General features: G+C 46.0%; 1 protein-coding gene across 5 annotated transcripts in view; it reads left to right on the forward strand.

Moving 5' to 3' along the window:
* ROCK2 (Rho associated coiled-coil containing protein kinase 2) overlaps window positions 1–3,097 on the forward strand; it is a 170,095-nt gene extending 166,998 nt beyond the window's left edge. For all 5 annotated transcript variants that reach the window (XM_053285616.1, XM_053285618.1, XM_053285619.1 and 2 more), the window contains one exon: window positions 730–3,097. In XM_053285616.1, the coding sequence (XP_053141591.1) occupies window positions 730–733 (4 nt within the window). In that variant the 3' untranslated portion in view covers window positions 734–3,097. The remainder of the gene's footprint in view (window positions 1–729) is intronic.
* Window positions 3,098–17,093: the final 13,996 nt, after the last annotated feature.

The following is a 17,093-nucleotide window of genomic DNA, read 5'->3' on the forward strand; positions in this document are numbered from 1 at the left end:
TGTGTCTTTTTTCTTATTTTCTAACCATTTGTGAAGAGTAGTCTTAAGTTGCTTTGCAAATACATTGAAATATAAGTTGTAAAACTAATGTAGTGCTTCACTGGATAAAGGGCCCTCAGTTTTGTCCTTCAGAGCTCCAGTCTTTGGATGGAGAACTCCAGTCTTAGTTTTCCCAGCTCCCACTCCCTTCACCCTTGTACCTATCATTGAGGCTATTGCCTTACAGGTGGGACCAGCCTGCTTTTCCAAATCTGGCCCTGTCTCCTGTTTCCCCCCGCAGTAGAACATGGTGTTTGTGTCCTGATGAAATAAGGCGCGCACACATGCACCCCATGTCCAGAAACTGTGTTTAGTTTGGGGGATGGCGGAAGAGGCAATAGTAGGTATTGGGTTCCCTTTAGGGAGGGACCCCATCCTGTGGGGTCCCTGATTGTGGTAATTAGGCTACCCATTGTTAGGTGCAGTGGGCAGGTTTTGCCCCATACTCCCCCTTTCCCAAAAATACACAGTGTAAGCCTGCCACCCAGGTTCTGTCACAAGGGCTTTATCTCATATGAATGAATGTAGAAGTGCCATGTGTGTAACATTTTGTTTCAGATATGCATACAAATACACACACACACACACGTACGTGCGCATGTGCTTTGGAGCCAACAGTCTGTGAAATGAATTCAACTGCTTTTGAGCAAAACGATAACATTTACTGACCAGATCTTTCTTCTTTTTCAGCTAACTGCCTTCTGTGAATGCAGTCCTTGTTGAAGGTGTCTTCTTCCAATTGAAATAAGACTGAAACATCGTATCCCAAAATTTATGAGAAATTTATATATATGTTCCCGAAAGACAGTTATATATAAATATATATACCAGAGGTTTACAGGGAGGTGGTTTTTTGTTGTTGTTGTTGCTGCAATACAACTTACTAATAATTCCAGTGTGGGTTTTTAAAATGTAATTCCTCTGGATGACCGATTAAATTAGGAATGGTTGCTAATAGTGCAAGGATACGCCTAAATTCTGTTTTGTCTTGGAAAGATTCACACTACATTTCAAAAAAGGAATGGAGAGAGCAGGAAAACCTGAAGAAGCCATCCCTCATTCAGCTTTGTGTGGAAAAATGGCACCAGCAAGTTTTGATAGAAGACTAGTGGGGTAGGAGGGGAAACGGATTCGTCACACTGATGAAAACTGTATTTTGAAGAAGTGACCATTATACTGTGTGTGCGAGGGTGTATGTATGTGTGTGTGTTTTGATGTGTGTATATATGTATATTGTACTGTAATGCTGCAAGAGGGTTTTAAAAAAACAAAACTTTCCACTTTATTTTTATACATATTATTCATGTACCATTAACTACAGTTGCAACTATGCACTTGTATAAAGCCATACTGTTTATATATATCATTCATATCTGTATAGGGAAAGCTGCATGACTGCATTCAGCAGCAAAGTATAATGAAAAGTCCTGAAGTATATGCTCATTTAGTTACTACTTCATGGGCAATCCTGTTTTACCAGTCTTGAATGCCTTAAATTAATTGTGTTCCCTTAAATGCTATGCCCATTCTAGATATTTAAGGGGGGGGGAGGATACAGAGGTTTACCAGCTCTTAGGATGCAATTTTGCTTTGTGACAGAACAAAATAGTGCACTATGTTTACATATAATAGTTTTATATCAGTGTCTGTCTATTCTGAATGTATATCTAATGAGTTTGAAAGGGGAGGAGGGGTTGGTCAAGTATTGATTTCAGACAATGAACTGGTAGTATTAGAACTAATATATAACTTTCCTGCATTGGCATAACTCTCCATCTAACCTTCTGTACAAACCTCGATATTGGTCATTTGACTTACGCCCTTATTAAGTGCTACAGAAATTCATTCTGCCTTTCTTTTTTGCATACTATCCTAGTGTGTGTGTGTGTGTGTGTGTTTTATTTCTGGAAAAATACCTATTAACTATTTTTACATTTTCACCGCACAATATCAAAGGACTGTCACCAATCCTTAATTGAAACATACTGTAGATGTATTTTAAACTATTTGAAGCCTGTTCTCTTGGCACATAGCTTTAGGAATAGGAAGATACTTTCAGTTGTGTGTTTGAGAACATATAGCTGGGAGGGGAAAGCCTTGAAGGCACTTAATCTGGTTTTTGGTTTTTGTATGTGTACAAAATATAATTTATGTGAGCTCATTCATGCCATGTCCATAATTTATCCCAGCAGATGCATGTTTTATACAACTACAGTATGCTATAATGCTAAACATGTTGGCAGTAAAAAAGTAATATTATAGCTTCTTCCTTGGTCTCTTTTTTTAAAAGTATGTATACATATATATGCATATATATGTTGTGTGATAGTGTACTATTGAAATACAGAATCTAACATTAAGTGAAGGAAATGAGACATTTCATTAGATTGTTTTCTTTAATAGCTAGGTTTTTGGAAGGAGTGATTAGTTTAAACATCATAGCCATGAAAATTGGAATCTGGGCTAGAGTTCCATATGGGACATCACTAATCAGAACTCTTTGTACATTTTCCATTTATTTCAGCAGGCTTTGTGTGCAGGAGTAGGATACAGGAAGTTTAAGCTTATGGCACACTGAGATCTTCCCCATTCAAACCCCAGTGAAATGAGCAGGAATTCATTCCAGTGGGTCTTGAATAGGAGAAGATCCCAGTGAACCGGGCCTATCTTTTAAAAAAAAAACTAATACATTGTGACTTACCCACTATATATCCGATTATATTGTTTATACAGTTTAAAAGAAAGAAAGAAAAGCTGTGCATCCCATAACTTATAATTTAAAATGTACCATGTTGTTTCAGTTACCCTTAAAGCCCCAGTGGCACAGCAAAGGAATATTTATCATTTTGCCTGCTTGCTTTGAACAGCTGGAGTATATCATATTTTAAGAAATGCATATTTTACATACAAAACTTTTTAAACATGTATACAATAAAAACTGTTTCCATTCACTGAAGGCATACATATTTTATATAAAAATTGTTTTGTGAGAAGTTCTGAATTGGGGGAAAATATATATATATATTTTTAAATAAACTATTTGAGTAAGATAAAAGAATTCCTGATGTTGACAAGTTGATTAATTTTTTAAAAGTATGCAACAGACCATTTACATAAAACTATTCTTCTAGGATTCAGAATGAGAAAAATGCCATTTGTATGGTTACAGGAAAGCTGTTGCCTGTGTTGAAAACCAGAACTTTATGTAGTCCTTTTGAAAGATGGAGACAATCCTGGCACTGATCTATGCCAGCAGAAGAGGCAATGTCAGCTGTAATTCATTGCCTTTCCAGAGAATGGCATAAATTTAAGACTGGTGGAAGAATGAAAGGTCCCTGATAGATGTTGTATGTGAGCCTGGTAAGTACATCAGAGAAAAATGGGACAGCCAGAGGTTGGAGAGACCTACCAAATCTGACTGGTGAGAAAAAACAGGCTTCAGGTAAACCAAATACTCTGCTAGAGCTGGGCCAGGTCCTCTTTTTCTAATGAACGGAGTCAGAGAACACAAAACAGTCACACAAACGGAGCCTTAGATTTCAGTCCTATGCATATGTTGGGACTAAAGCCCATTGAACTTAGTGTGACTGCCTTCTTGGTAAACATAAATGGGAGTGGTCTCTATATGTCTTTTGCAACACAGTGCAACTCTCAGACAAACACACTCACATGTTGGAATACAGAGTCCACACATTTGTTGTTTCCCTGAGCTTAGGGGATAAAAGAAGGGAAAGTACCAAAATACAATCCCAATGAGAGAAAAAAATAATGACCTGGCTAATAAGATGTACTTTATTATATTAGTAGAAAGAGAATATACATTTTTTATTATTATTTACATTTTATATCCCACTTTTCCTCCAAGAGCTGGTCCACAAGAGCTTCCTCCACAAAAGCTGGTCTTGTGGTAGCAAGCATGACTTGTCCGCATAGCTAAGCAGGGTCTGCCCTGGCTGCATATGGATGGGAGACTTGATGTGTGAGCACTGCAAGATATTCCCTTCAGGGGATGAAGCCGCTCTGGGAAGAGCAGAAGGTTCCAAGTTCCCTCCTGGGCATCTCCAAGATAGAGCTGAGAGAGAGTCCTGCCTGCAACCTTGGAGAAGCCGCTGCCAGTCTGAAGACAATACTGGGCTAGATAGACGAATGGTCTGACTCAGTATATGGCAGCTTCCTATGTTCCAAGGAGCCCAGAGCAGTGTACTACATACTTAAGTTTCTCCTCACAACAACCCTGTGAAGTAGGTTAGGCTGAGAGAGAAGTGACTGGCCCAGAGTCACCCAGCTAGTTTCATGGCGGAATGGGGATTTGAACTCGGGTCTCCCCGGTCCTAGTCCAGCACTCTAACCACTACACCATGCTGAAATACAGTATAAGTGACCCAATGGGTAATGATACAAATGACAAAATACTGAGACTTGTAGTGCTCGAACTAAGTTTTAGAAACTTAGTCATATTAAATCTCCAATTTACCAGCCACTATATTATTAGTTGTGATTATACTCACATATCACAGACCTTATCAAATCCAAAAGGTAGCTAGTCAACCTGAATTCCACTCAATATATTGGCAATGTTTTCCTCAGTCTTCAAAGGAAGTAGTCATGTTTTCAAATGGACTTCTGTGGTCTTTTCTACAAGCTGCACTTATTAGTAGGGATGTGCAAAAAATTTCGGGCACAGATCGATCTGTGCCCAAAACGAGCAATTTTGGGTGATTCGGGGCTGAACCGAATCACCCCCGATGTCCCCCGATATTTTTCAGGGCCGAGCCAAATCACCCGAATTTTGGGGCTGAAAAATTCGGGTGATTCGGCTCATGACCGATTTTTTGGGAATTTTTGAAGTTTTAGTGACTTTGGGGTAGTTCGGGGGCATAGCATGTGATCTGGGCAAAAAGAGTGGTGTGGGGTGGTAGTGCCCAATGGGTGGAGGCTACCACCCCAATTTCAGGGGGATTGGACAAAGGGCTGATTTTTTGGGAATTTTTGAAGTTTTGGTGTCTTTGGGGCAGATTGGGGGCAGAAAGTGGATCTGCCCCAAAAGAGTGGGGTGGGCTGGTAGATAGTGCCTAATGGGTGGAGGCTACCACCCATCCCCAATTTCAGAGTGATTGGGCAGAGGGCTGAATTTTGGTGAATTTCTGAGGTTTTTCTTCATAAGGCGCAGTGTGCTAGATTGATCCCATTCATCATATTCTTAGTAAATGAGAGTGTGAAAAAGTGAAAGTGGGGTCATGAGAGTTGTTTAATTGAAAAAAAAATCTCATTTGCTATCATAGAATGAGAATTCACACCTCAGAAAATAAGGAAAAAACATCTCTTCAGAAAAACTTCTGAGGGGATGGGTGAAATTGGGGACGGGTGGTAGCCTACACCCATTAGGCACTATCTACCAGCCCACCCCACTCTTTTGGGGCAGATCCACTTTCTGCCCCCAATCTGCCCCAAAGACACCAAAACTTCAAAAATTCCCCAAAAATCAGCCCTCTGCCCAATCCCCCTGAAATTGGGGTGGTAGCCTCCACCCAATAGGCACTACCACCCCACCCTACTCTTTTTGTCCAGATCCCATGCTATGCCCCTGAACTGCCCCAAAGTCACTAAAACTTCAAAAATTCCCCAAAAATCACCCCTTTGCCCAATCCCCCTGAAATTGGGGTGGTAGCTTCCACCCATTGGGCACTACCACCCCACCCCAATATTTTGCCCCTGGGCCCCTTCCCCCTGAATCGATTCGGATTAGGATTAAATCCGAATCCGAAACTAATCAAGGGTGATTCGTGTGGCCCATATTCGGGCACAAAACAGAACAGGGGTGATTCGGTTCGGGTCCCGAACCGAATCACCAAAAATTCGAATTGCACACCCCTACTTATTAGTGCCTTGCGCCTCCAATGGCTCTCATTGGCCTTACAGGTATTGCCACAAAAACAAAGTTGGTCTCCAAACTTCTTCATATTATTAAAAGCAGTGCTGCTCCCTGTGAGATTTCATATGACTGAGGAAGTTTCCAAAACTTGCTTTGAGCGCAACAAGCCTCAGCATTTTGTCATTTGGGTCATTACCCATTGAGTCACTTAGACTGTATATATCTTTAACTAATGTATATATTCTCTTTCTACTAATATCATAGTACATCTTATTATCAGTCAGGTACCTTGAGGGGGGGGGTTGGGGGGGTATTTTGGCTCCTCTGAGCTTCCCAAAGAGTCCTTGCTGGGGGTTGCAGTACAGGTAGCCACACCAGGAGAGAGCCTGGAAAGCAAGCAAAGCTCCACTAGTAGACCAGATGTTTCTGCCAGGCTTTCTCCTCTCCTTACCATCTCCTGAACTGCAGAGGGTTACATGACAAGGGCTTTTAAGGAAGCTCAGGGGCTTCCCAGGAAGAGGCAGCAGTTGCATAGACCTGGTGCTCCTCAGAGTACTGCAATAGTCACCTATAGGGCAATACTCTGCAGAGCACCAGGTCCATACAACTGCTGCCACCTCCTGCTCTGAGCTTCCTAAAAAGCCCTTGTCAAGTGTGTAACTCTTGCCTTGGCATCAGATGTTGGATCATCTGACTCACCGACCTGCTTGGACTTTATCTTGGCTTTAGAGAGTGACTCTGCTTTGAGCAATCTGCAGGCTGGATAATTTCCTCTTCTCATCAGAAGACTTGTCAACTTCTAAAGCTGGGAGCTTGAAGGATCTGATCTACAGTTATTTCAATTAAATTACACAATATGCTTCATGCAGTGTAATCACAGGACTAGCCTTGAGATATGAAGGATCATATCTGTGTGTTGTCTCTACCAATTACAACCTTGGGCAGAATAGAGCCTATGGTATCAAATCGGAGTGCACCACAGAGAATCGGAATTAATCACAAAGGCCATGGATGTGTCACAAGATTCTCAAGAGTTTTAAAAAGATAGTGTTGATGGTTAAGCTGAGGTCAACCCAACCTCAGCACCAACAAACTTATGATCTATTTCCAACAGAGGATTTAGGGAATTTGCTGAACTACAGAAGTACTTCTTATTATGGACCCTACAGTAGTATTTTAGCAAGGTCCAATATCATACTGTAACCCATGCAGATGGCTTTTGTTTTTGCTTAGGGGTTCGGCTGGCAAGTGAAGAGGCTTTAGGAGTTTTTCCTGAATTTTGTAGGCAGAGCCCTTTATATTCTGGAAAGGAAGGCATCTGGTAATATGCCAAAAGTGGCACATTCCAATTTGGATGCTTCCCCCTGCCCTCAACCAGCCCATCCAATTAAAAATGGGGAAGTGCAGAGAGCATGCCCATCGGGACATTTTTCCCAGAAGCCCTTGTCATTCCTTCTCCCTCAGAAGAGGGTTGTATCTGCAGCCTATCCTGGGTTGCCTCGATCTCCTGCTCCTAGACAGAGCCAATCAAAGAGCTTTGCCTATCACCAGGAGGGAGGGGCAATCCTCTCAATTCTCCCAGTTTTTTGCCCCGTCTAGCTCCAGCAGGTGCCAAAATTTGTTGCTCTCGTTAGCTTTTGCTCCTTTTTGAACGTTTAGTTCTTTAATTCTTTTATTATTATTTTATTTGACTCCTCTCCCCTTCATCTTTCCTGCATGCCTAGAGCTAGTCCGGGGAAGCCAGGGAGACAGTGTGACTGGTTGCGCCCACTTTTGCCCCCGCTGCAGCTTGTTCAGCGTGTTTGTTCCTTTATGGCCACTGATAGCGTTCATAGTGAGAGGGAGGTTTCTCCTTCACTCTTGGAGTGAAGGAATGTGATGGCGCATTCTGTGTGCCAGGCCAAGTGGGTAGCAGCATCTCATCCCTCACCCGATGCTCAGCCTCTGAAAGCCCCGAAAAAGGCAGCAGTGAAGAGGAAGGCAGACAAGGCTTTGGCAGCACGTAAGACTCCACATCGAAAGGGGGTGCCGGCCGATGTAATTCCCACCACCAGTTCCCCTTCGGAGGGTGTTTCGCCTGCTTTGGCCAATTTGGTGGAGGAAAATGGGGCCCTGGAGCTGCAGGCTACCACCACTATCGCCTGTGCTCCGCACACAAAGCTCCCTTATCTGTCCGGGGTCTGCTGATAGAAAGCCTCATCCGACGCTGTGGGGGATGAGATTTCCCCTAGTTTTGTGGCCTTGCTCCGCCACTTTGTGGCTGAGGAGTCAATTTCCATGGCCGCCTATTCCCACAAATTTGCCAGGCTTTCCCACTCGGGGAACTGCGGCCGCCATTTTGGATGACAGAGGGGGCAGGGAAACTGTCCCTCTGTCAGATTCAGGTTCGCAGAATCTCAGGCATTGTCAAGAGCCACCCGTTTTGTCTCCTCAGGGTTCTCCCATCCCTGTCTGTCCAGCAGTGCGCTCTCTCTGCCTTCTAGAGCCATCCCAGTTGAGCCATCTGAGGCATCCTACTCTGGCAGGGAGGAGGGAGAACTTTTAGGGGATGAGGGAAAGTTTGAGTCTCCCCAGCATACTCCTTATCGTTTATTCTCGCAAGCAGATTTCCCTGTGCTCCTACATAAGGTGCTTAAAAGTCTCAAGCTGGAGGGGGGTTACTCTTCCAGCACCTGACAGTTCTGAAGGAGACCCAGTAGTGCTGCGTTCCCTTAAGGTGCCTAAGATTTCAATTCTCTGCCCGCAGTTATTTTTGGACATCGTCCAGGCAGAATGGGATAGGCCCACTGAGTCTAAGGGTCCTCCACCTGCAGTCAGGTGTTTTTAGAATTCGGGTAAACCCATCATGGATAAGCTTAAGGTGCCACCTGTGGATGCGGAAGTGGCTGCTTTGGTGACGGGGGCTGTCCTTCCCAAGGACGGCGATGATGTCTTTAAGAACCTTGATGATAAGAAATGTGATGCAGCCCTACGCAGGTCTCATGAGGCTACTGCCCTTTTCCTTCATGTCTAATTCCATTTTTGCCAGGGCAGCGATCCTGTGGGTCAAGGAGTTGACTCTGCTTGTTCCACCCAAGCTGCCAGGTTTGCGCCATTGCCTTAACAAACTGGGCAAGGCTGCTGCCTTTATGGCAGACTCTTCACTTGATGCAGTCCAGTTGTCAGCCAGGGCTCTGGCATCGGCTGTCACAGTACGTCAGATTCTGATGGCAATTCAGTGGGGGGGGGGGGACTTCCTAACATCTGTGGACCTCAAGGAGGCATATCTCCATGTGCCCATTCATGCTCAGGTCATATGCTTGCTTCGGTTTGCGTACAACAGCTCCCACTTCCAGTACCAAGCCCGTCCCTTCGGTCTCTCGACTGTACCTTGGGTGCTTACCAAGATTATGATGGCACTGGCGGCACACATGAGGACCAAGGGCTTCCATGTTTCTCCTTATCTAGATGATAAGATAAGATCATCATCCATTCAAAACAGTCAGCAGGATGTCAAGGTGACTCTTTCAGTCCTGGAGTCCCACAGTTTCATAGTGAACTACTAAAAGAGTTCCTTTCAGCCCCAGACCAAGATCTTGCACTTAGGGGCCCTCATCAACACTGCCAGGGGAGTGGTTTCTCTCCCTCCCGAGTGAAGGCGCAAGCTGGAGGCCAGCTGCCATGCTCTGAGTTTGTGTCCCAGGTCCAACATTCTGTCCTTGAGCCAACTACATGGGCTCATGGGCTCAACCATAGGGATAGTCCCGTGGAGTTGATTCCACTCACAGCCCCTCCAGTGGTCTCTGTTACCTTGGCAGGACCAGGTCATGCAGAGGTCAAGGCTCAGAATCGCATTGCCAAAATCAGTATGGTTATCCCTAAATTGGTAGGTGTCTCCAGCCACAAGAAAAGGGGTAATGTTTCTGCCACTCAAGCGGATTCAGGTAACCACAGATGCCAGCCTTCAGGGCTGGGGGGTAGGCATTGTCACCATCTCATTGCACAAGGTCTCTGGTCCCAGGAGGAGGGGTCAAACAGCATAAATTGGCTGGAACTCCAGGCCATCAGATATATGCTCAGGGAGTTCTTGCCTGTCCTCCAGCACCAGCATGTCCTGATTCGAACAGACAGCACAACAGCCAAGGCCCACGTCAACCGCCAGGGTAGTACAAGATCTCAGGCCCTGATGGAGGCCACCTTGCTTCTAGCTTGGGCGTAGGTCAATCTCCTGTCCTGTCTTGTCCTGTCCCTGGAGATTGATCATATAAGCGGGTTGTCAAACACAGTGGTGAACTGATTAAGTTGGTCGCCAATAGACCCAGCGGAGTGGTCACTGAACGAACATGCCTTTTGTCAGATTGTGCAAAGGTTCAGCCTACCAGTCATGGAGCTGTTCACTACTCCAAAGAATGCCAAGCTAGATCAGTTCTTGACGAAGTACCTGACCTTGGGGGCCGAGGGTGTGGACACCCTGACAGCTCCCTGGCCACAGGGCTTGTTGTATGCCTTCCCTCCGATGGCAGTGATTTCACACACTGTCCGGTGTATCTGGCAAGAAAGGGCAGAGGTGGTTTGGGTGGCTCCACACTGGCCACGCTGACCTTGGTTCTCAGACCTAGTGGAGTTGTCCAGGGAGGCTCCCTTGTCTCTGGGTTGTCACAACCAGCTTCTCAGGCAGGGACCTGTGTTCCACCCGGAATCAGAATGGCTCAATCTCTTTGCCTGGAGATTGAGCGGCCTCCTTAAGAGTCCTGCGGGTATTCTCACTCGGTCCAGGGTACCATCATGGCCTCACATCGACCTTCTACAGTCAGGATTTACCAGTCCTGGAAGGTCTTCTCTCAGGGTATTTTACATCTATCAGTCTCTATTGCTCAGGTGTTGGGGTTCTTGCAGAGGGGGTTGGATAGGGGCCTTTGGCCAAATACCCTTCATCGTCAGGTGTTTGCCATTGCCTCAGTTTTGGAGGTGCAGGGTGTGCCCTCTCTCTCTCTGGGCATCCTCATGTCCAAAGGTTTCTGAGGGGTGTGGCTCTTCTCTGCCACCGGTGCACAGATTTCCCACCTGGGATCTGAAGCTGGTTCTCGGGGCTCTGACTAAAGCACCTTTTGAGCCCTTGAGGTCAGTCCCCTTGAGACTCCTTTCCTTTAAGGTATTGTTTTTGGTGGCTATCACCTCGGCCAGGCAGGTTTCCAACCTGGTGGCCTTGTCGGTATGGAAAGAGCTGTGTTTATTTCTCCTGGAATATGTCTTGCTTCGTATCGATCCTATGTATCTCCCAAGGTTAATTTCATTTTCCATAGAGCCCAAGAACTGATGTTGCCATCCTTTTGTCCGTCATCCCCTAAGGAAAAGGAGTGGCACACCTTGGACCTGCATAGAGCCCTAAAGATCTACTGGAGGCATATCTTTTCGAGTTTCTGATTCTCTTTTTGTTTCCTTTAGGAATTGTTCCCTGGGCAAGAAAGTTTCCACGTCCACACTAGCCCGGTGGATTTTCCAATGTATTCAGCTGTCTTATTCTGCTACTGATATGGCTTCTCCCGGTGGGGTCACGACCCACTCGACTAGGAGTGCTGCTGCCTCTGCAGCTTTGTCTACCTTATCTCCACTAGCGGACGTTTGCAAGGCGGCCACCTGGGCTTCGCTGTCTACTTTTGTTAGGCATTATAAGATCAATGATTGGTCTTCCGCCAGTGCTGCTTTTGGCAGGCAGGTACTGCAGCAAGTGGTTTCTGCCTAAGGACCAGACTCTGCAATTCCCACCCAAGTCTTTTCTTGTAGGGGCTCTGGTAGGTCCCAGGATAGGCTGTGGATACAACCCTCTTCTGAGGGAGAATGAATCGTTGATGCTTACCTGAAAGGTCATTCTCCTCAGAAGTATGGGTTGTATCTGCCTCCCTCCTCCTTTGGTCTGGTCTGTTCCTTCTTCCTGTCCTTTTTTCTATGGGCAGCGTTCCTTTCCGGGGTGGTTTGTTCTCCCTGGAGAATATTCTATTAGTTCTAGGATATTTTCCTTGGGGGTTTTTCCTTCCCCTTGCAAACGTGTCTTGTTCTGTTAACTATATGTTTTCCAGTGAATGAGGGGATTGCTCCTTCCTCCTGGTTATAGGCAAAGTTATTTGATTGGCTGTGCCTAGGAGCAGGAGGTCGAAGCAACCCAGGATAGGCTGTGGATATAACCCATATTTCTGAGGAGAGTGACCTTTCAGGTAAGTGTCAACAATTCATTCTATTGCAGGTGGTGGAGACAGTTTTCCTGGATTGTTATTCTACATGCAATCTACACACTTGATTGGCAGTTCAAACCGCACACACACTAGTAAAGGCACTGGGACAGGCACAACCCCAATGAATCCCGGTTCTTAACTGTGCAGGCTGGGTTGGGGGTTTTTTTTTGGGGGGGGGAGGTAATGTGAACCACTCCACTAAGTTTTTTAATTTGTATCCCATCTTTCTTCCCATAAGTTCAGATTGTTGATTTATGAGCAGTTAGCCTTAGAAACAAATTTGAGGTAGTTTTGCATTACTGCTCCTATAATAAGTTCTAGAGGATTAACCCTGGCATGGGACTTAGCTGGCATTGTTGCAAGAGCTACAGCATTTGTGCTCTTGGGGAAGAAGAAGTGCTCTTTGCCAAAATCCTGGCTTCACGGGCATTCCTATGAAGCATGTTGGCTGACCTTTGAAGGTGTGCAGTTTGGGCGACACTGAACAGTATAGTGTGATGATGTCACCCACTCCAAATCAAAATGGCAGATGCGTGAACATTTGAGGCTACCTTGTGAAGATGGTAATTATAGTGAAAGGAAAGTAGGAACTACTTGTCCCCCCCCCCTTAACATAGCTAGGTAGTGGCATGCTATATTCGTTCTAGTATACAGCTGGTTTAGTGCAGTGAATTAATTGCGACTTTGGAAATCCATGGCTCAGGTGTCACCTCTTCCTAAAGTGGGTCCAGCTAATTTGCTACTAGCCATTAGGTGGCTATCAATATTTCACTGTGTATTAACCTCTATTGCTCTTTCTTTTACTTGTATGCACACTTTTAGGCTATACAGGATGTTGCACATGCTTAGAATTTATCTCCCGTGGAGGAGGAGTGGAAAGAATGTAAATCTCCCTATTCTCACCTTCTAAAGACTGTTCACACCAGGGCTTCTCAAATACCATTGGACTACAACTCCCAATCTCAGTGGGCTAGATACTTTTGGACTACAAGAAGAAGACACTTTACAAAATCAGCACAAAACATTCTCCCTCACCAGTCAGTTTCTTAGCTTAGACTGCCAGGAAGCAACAGCTGCCGTTTCAACATGTGAGGCAATGCTACAAATCTTTCTAAACTGATCAAGCATTTGCACTCTTTGAAGGGCAAGCTACCTGCCATATATCAGTATGGACTTGTAAATTAACCCTCTGTGACTTGCACTTTCCATACAGCAATTCAAGCTTACATAACAGCCGTCACCTAACAGGTGGACAAACGGTGGCAATGCACACCTTAGGAAGGCAGCCCATGCAATGGCTTTTCAATACAGTGTGACTAACTCTTCCTGTACACACTGACAGATGAACCTAAACTGAGCCTAATGTAACTTGATGTTCAGGAAGCCTTTTGCACTAGATACCCCCACAAAAAGAAAGCCTGAGATTTCAACAGAAAGAGACCTCTCTTTTTTGGCTAAAGCTATTTTGAGAGAATCTCAGCTAAACATGTCTATGACTTGTTATTTTTATATTTTAAATTCTGGGGCTCATAAGGATATCGATCACAGTAGGACTGGGCACAAACAAGGACCTCTTAAGAAAAGCTCTCCATTTTCACACAAGATTGTAAAGGGCCTAAAATTCGTTGGCGAGACACACTGCACAAGGGAACTTCAGGCCAATAACTTTGCATGCATGTGAGTTGTGCAACTTGCACTAACTGCAAGTGTTAGAGATGTGTAAACTCATTATTTCCAATGGGTTTACTTTTGCATAACATCACTTGCAAAACTTGTGTGCATACAATGTTACTGAGCTGATGTGTGCTTTTGCTATATGTTAATCTGTGTTTCTTCAATATAGTTCAACTTCTGCTGAGTTTATTTAAAACTGATTCACTAAGCTTTTTAGGAAAGCTGGGGCGAAGGGCCAACTAGACCACGTATGGGTGCTTGTCAGGGTCCCTTCCTGACGCCTCTCTCAGTGTTCTATGACAGTTTAGTTTCAAGGTTCTGGGAATTCATTGAGTTTTGTCTTTCCCTCACTGCCACCCCACTGCCACCCCACTGCCACCACACACACACACACACACACACACACACACACACACACACACACACACACACACACACCCGCCCTTTCCAAAAGGCTCAGGGTGGTTTACATTAAAACATATACATTCTTGTTACCCTGCTCTTGGTACTCAACACCTCTGACTGCATAACCTTGCGAGCACAGGATTGGCGTATATGTTGAGAATATAAAATGAAACAAAACTCGAGGTATAAAATGAAAACAAGTTTATTATTTGCTGATTAGAATAAAGATCTCTGCAAAGCAGAGTACACAAGCTCCTCTACCAAGTTGCTAGGTACATCCGCTGTTCAACTTCTTGAGTGTTTCTTTTCATCTGGATAACATGTAACATATAGGGAGATAAGATAACTGGGACAGAGGTAATTGAAACTGGGTTTGTAAATTTAGTGAATTCTTCCAGACCTCGTCCTAGTCTGTTACTAGGAGCTGCCCAGTACACTGCTGGTTTTCCAGCCTCCTCACATTCACTCTTCCAGTTCCACACAATGCCCCCCCCTCCAGACAAACAATCATTCCTGTTCAGAACACAACAACCAATCTCTCAACCCTCAGCCCAAAACGCCTGCCTCCTACTCCCATGCAACTAAATGCAACTCCTCTCTCTGTCTCCACTGCCTTTATTTTAAATCCCTCTCCCTCGGAACGTTCCACACCTGATTACTAAGGTAACCCCCACACACTCACCAGCTCCTATATAGGTTCCATCACAGTGCTATATAGCCTCAATATATGTAGGGACAGTCTTATTCCATAATAAGCTAGGAATATGACAAGTGGAACTCTATGGTTGTGCTGACAACTTGTCCCGCCTCTGCAGAAACAAGGGTGGATCTGGATAGTGATCCGTTGCGTTCATAACATTGGGTTCTGCGCCTGCGCAGTGACCTCACGGACCGATTAGCTAGCTCCTCGTTCTGCCCCTAACTGCCATGCACGAGGCCGTGCTGCTCTTATCAGTAGCAGTTGGGGCGTGTCTCTTTCAGTTTCTGTTTGACCACCGTTGCGTGAGTACCTCGGACTGTTAGCTCCTTGGATAGTAAATTTGGACAAAGACTAGGTTTGGAATTGGAACACGGAAAGGATCTTGATTATTGGACTGTTTTTTTTGGACTGGATATGGATTAACCTAAGGAGAATAAGCTTAAAAACGATCGTTTCCAAGCCAGTTATGGCTAAGGCCATGGCGGCCAGAGAGAAGCCCAAAACAACTTTTAAGCACTGCTCGGAATGTAAGGCAAAGTTGCCCTCCACGGACACGCATGATTCCTGCTTGCTATGCCTGGGGGAGCAGCACAACCCAGCGACTTGTAAAATATGCTCATCTTTCTCAAAGCAGACGTTAAAGAACCGGGCATTGCTGTTGTGGGCGGCACTTTATGATGATGCCCTCCGCCCGCCGATGCCGAGACCCTCGACATCGATGTCGGGAATTACTTCGATGCCGACAATAAAGTCATCTGTGCAGTCAGGGTCGAGTGCTCTTACGGTGGACTCTGCCTCTGGGAAGTCGAAAGCCACTACGTTGAAGGAGTTCAAGCAGCCAGAGGACGTGGCGAAGAGGCGCCACCAGCATAAGCGACGTGCACATAAGTCGTCAATGGAAGAGGAACGGGATGCTTCGCCCCCCAGAAAGTGAAAAAAGAAGACTCGAGTGCATAGTCGTACTCCATTGCCACTCCAGTCCGATTGCGAAGGCTGGGAATCCATGGGATCGACGGCCTCGACATAGTGGGTATCGACATCGAGGAAAAGCCCAGAGCCACCTAGGTCGACAGAGCAGTCGAGCATTGCGACGCCGCGACAGGCTGATGCATCCTCATTCTCGATGCCGGCACAAGACTCCTTGACTCCGGCAGAGGAACTGCTGCAACCGATGTCGAGTTCGATGACGCCGTCAACTTCGGTATCGAGGCCGCAGGTGTCGGTAGGACAGAATGTGCTGATGTTGCTGACATCCTCGGTACCGAGACTCGTTTCGACGTCGTGCTCGGTGTCGAGGGAGGCACCGTTGGATCTACAGGGTGCGAGACCCCTTCTACATCGTCGGCCAGCAATGGAGCTTACCCCAGCGCATACCCCTCTGGTCTCACCTGCTTTGACTCCGCGACAGGAGTACAGACCAGAGGACTTCCTTGATTTTGGGGAAGATGCTGCGGAGAGAGGTATAACAGAGGGAGCACAGGCGCGGACTGACTTACTTGCTCTCTTGGACTCCACTGATACAACTCCGACGGGAACAACATTTCATGGCTTCTCGGGTGTATCAACGGACCAAGGTGTCAGGTTGCTGTCGGTACCAAGTGCTTCGCCTGTCCTCCCGGTACCGAGGACACCATCGATGTCTCCGCAGCATGCACCCCTACGTTTACCTGCTCTGCTGGGACCACTGCAGTGTGTTTCGGCTGCGACGAGCCCGATGCAACCGCAGAGACTGCCGATGATGGATAGGACAACCCTGATGGGGCCATCCCCGTTGTTTGTGTGCCCTCCTGTGATGTGTTTCACCCACCCGCAGACCTCACATTCTAGTCGTGTGTGGCTTTACTCATACCCCTTCGGTGGTTTATCCGGCGGACTACGCCGAGTATAAGATTTGGAAAGCACAGTATCAATCTGGAACTCTGGTGGCCCAGGCAGCGATGCCAACACCTGTACCTCCACCCAGGAGTACGCTGGTGGCTGCACCACCAGAGAGACGTCAGCCGGTGAGACAACAGCGCCAGGTGCCGGTCCAACCACCTGAGGTGCCTGACTCTGGAGATGCAGATTCTTCAGACACTTCTGGTTCGGATGAAGATGACCCTTCGATTCCAGAGGAGCCGCTAGAGCCGGATTTGCCGTCAGATGTGCCCTCACACACATCTATGTCACCCACAGAGGAATTAAAAGCCTACCA

This window comes from Hemicordylus capensis, chromosome 1 (genome assembly GCF_027244095.1).
Source record: "Hemicordylus capensis ecotype Gifberg chromosome 1, rHemCap1.1.pri, whole genome shotgun sequence".
Lineage (NCBI taxonomy): Eukaryota > Metazoa > Chordata > Lepidosauria > Squamata > Cordylidae > Hemicordylus > Hemicordylus capensis.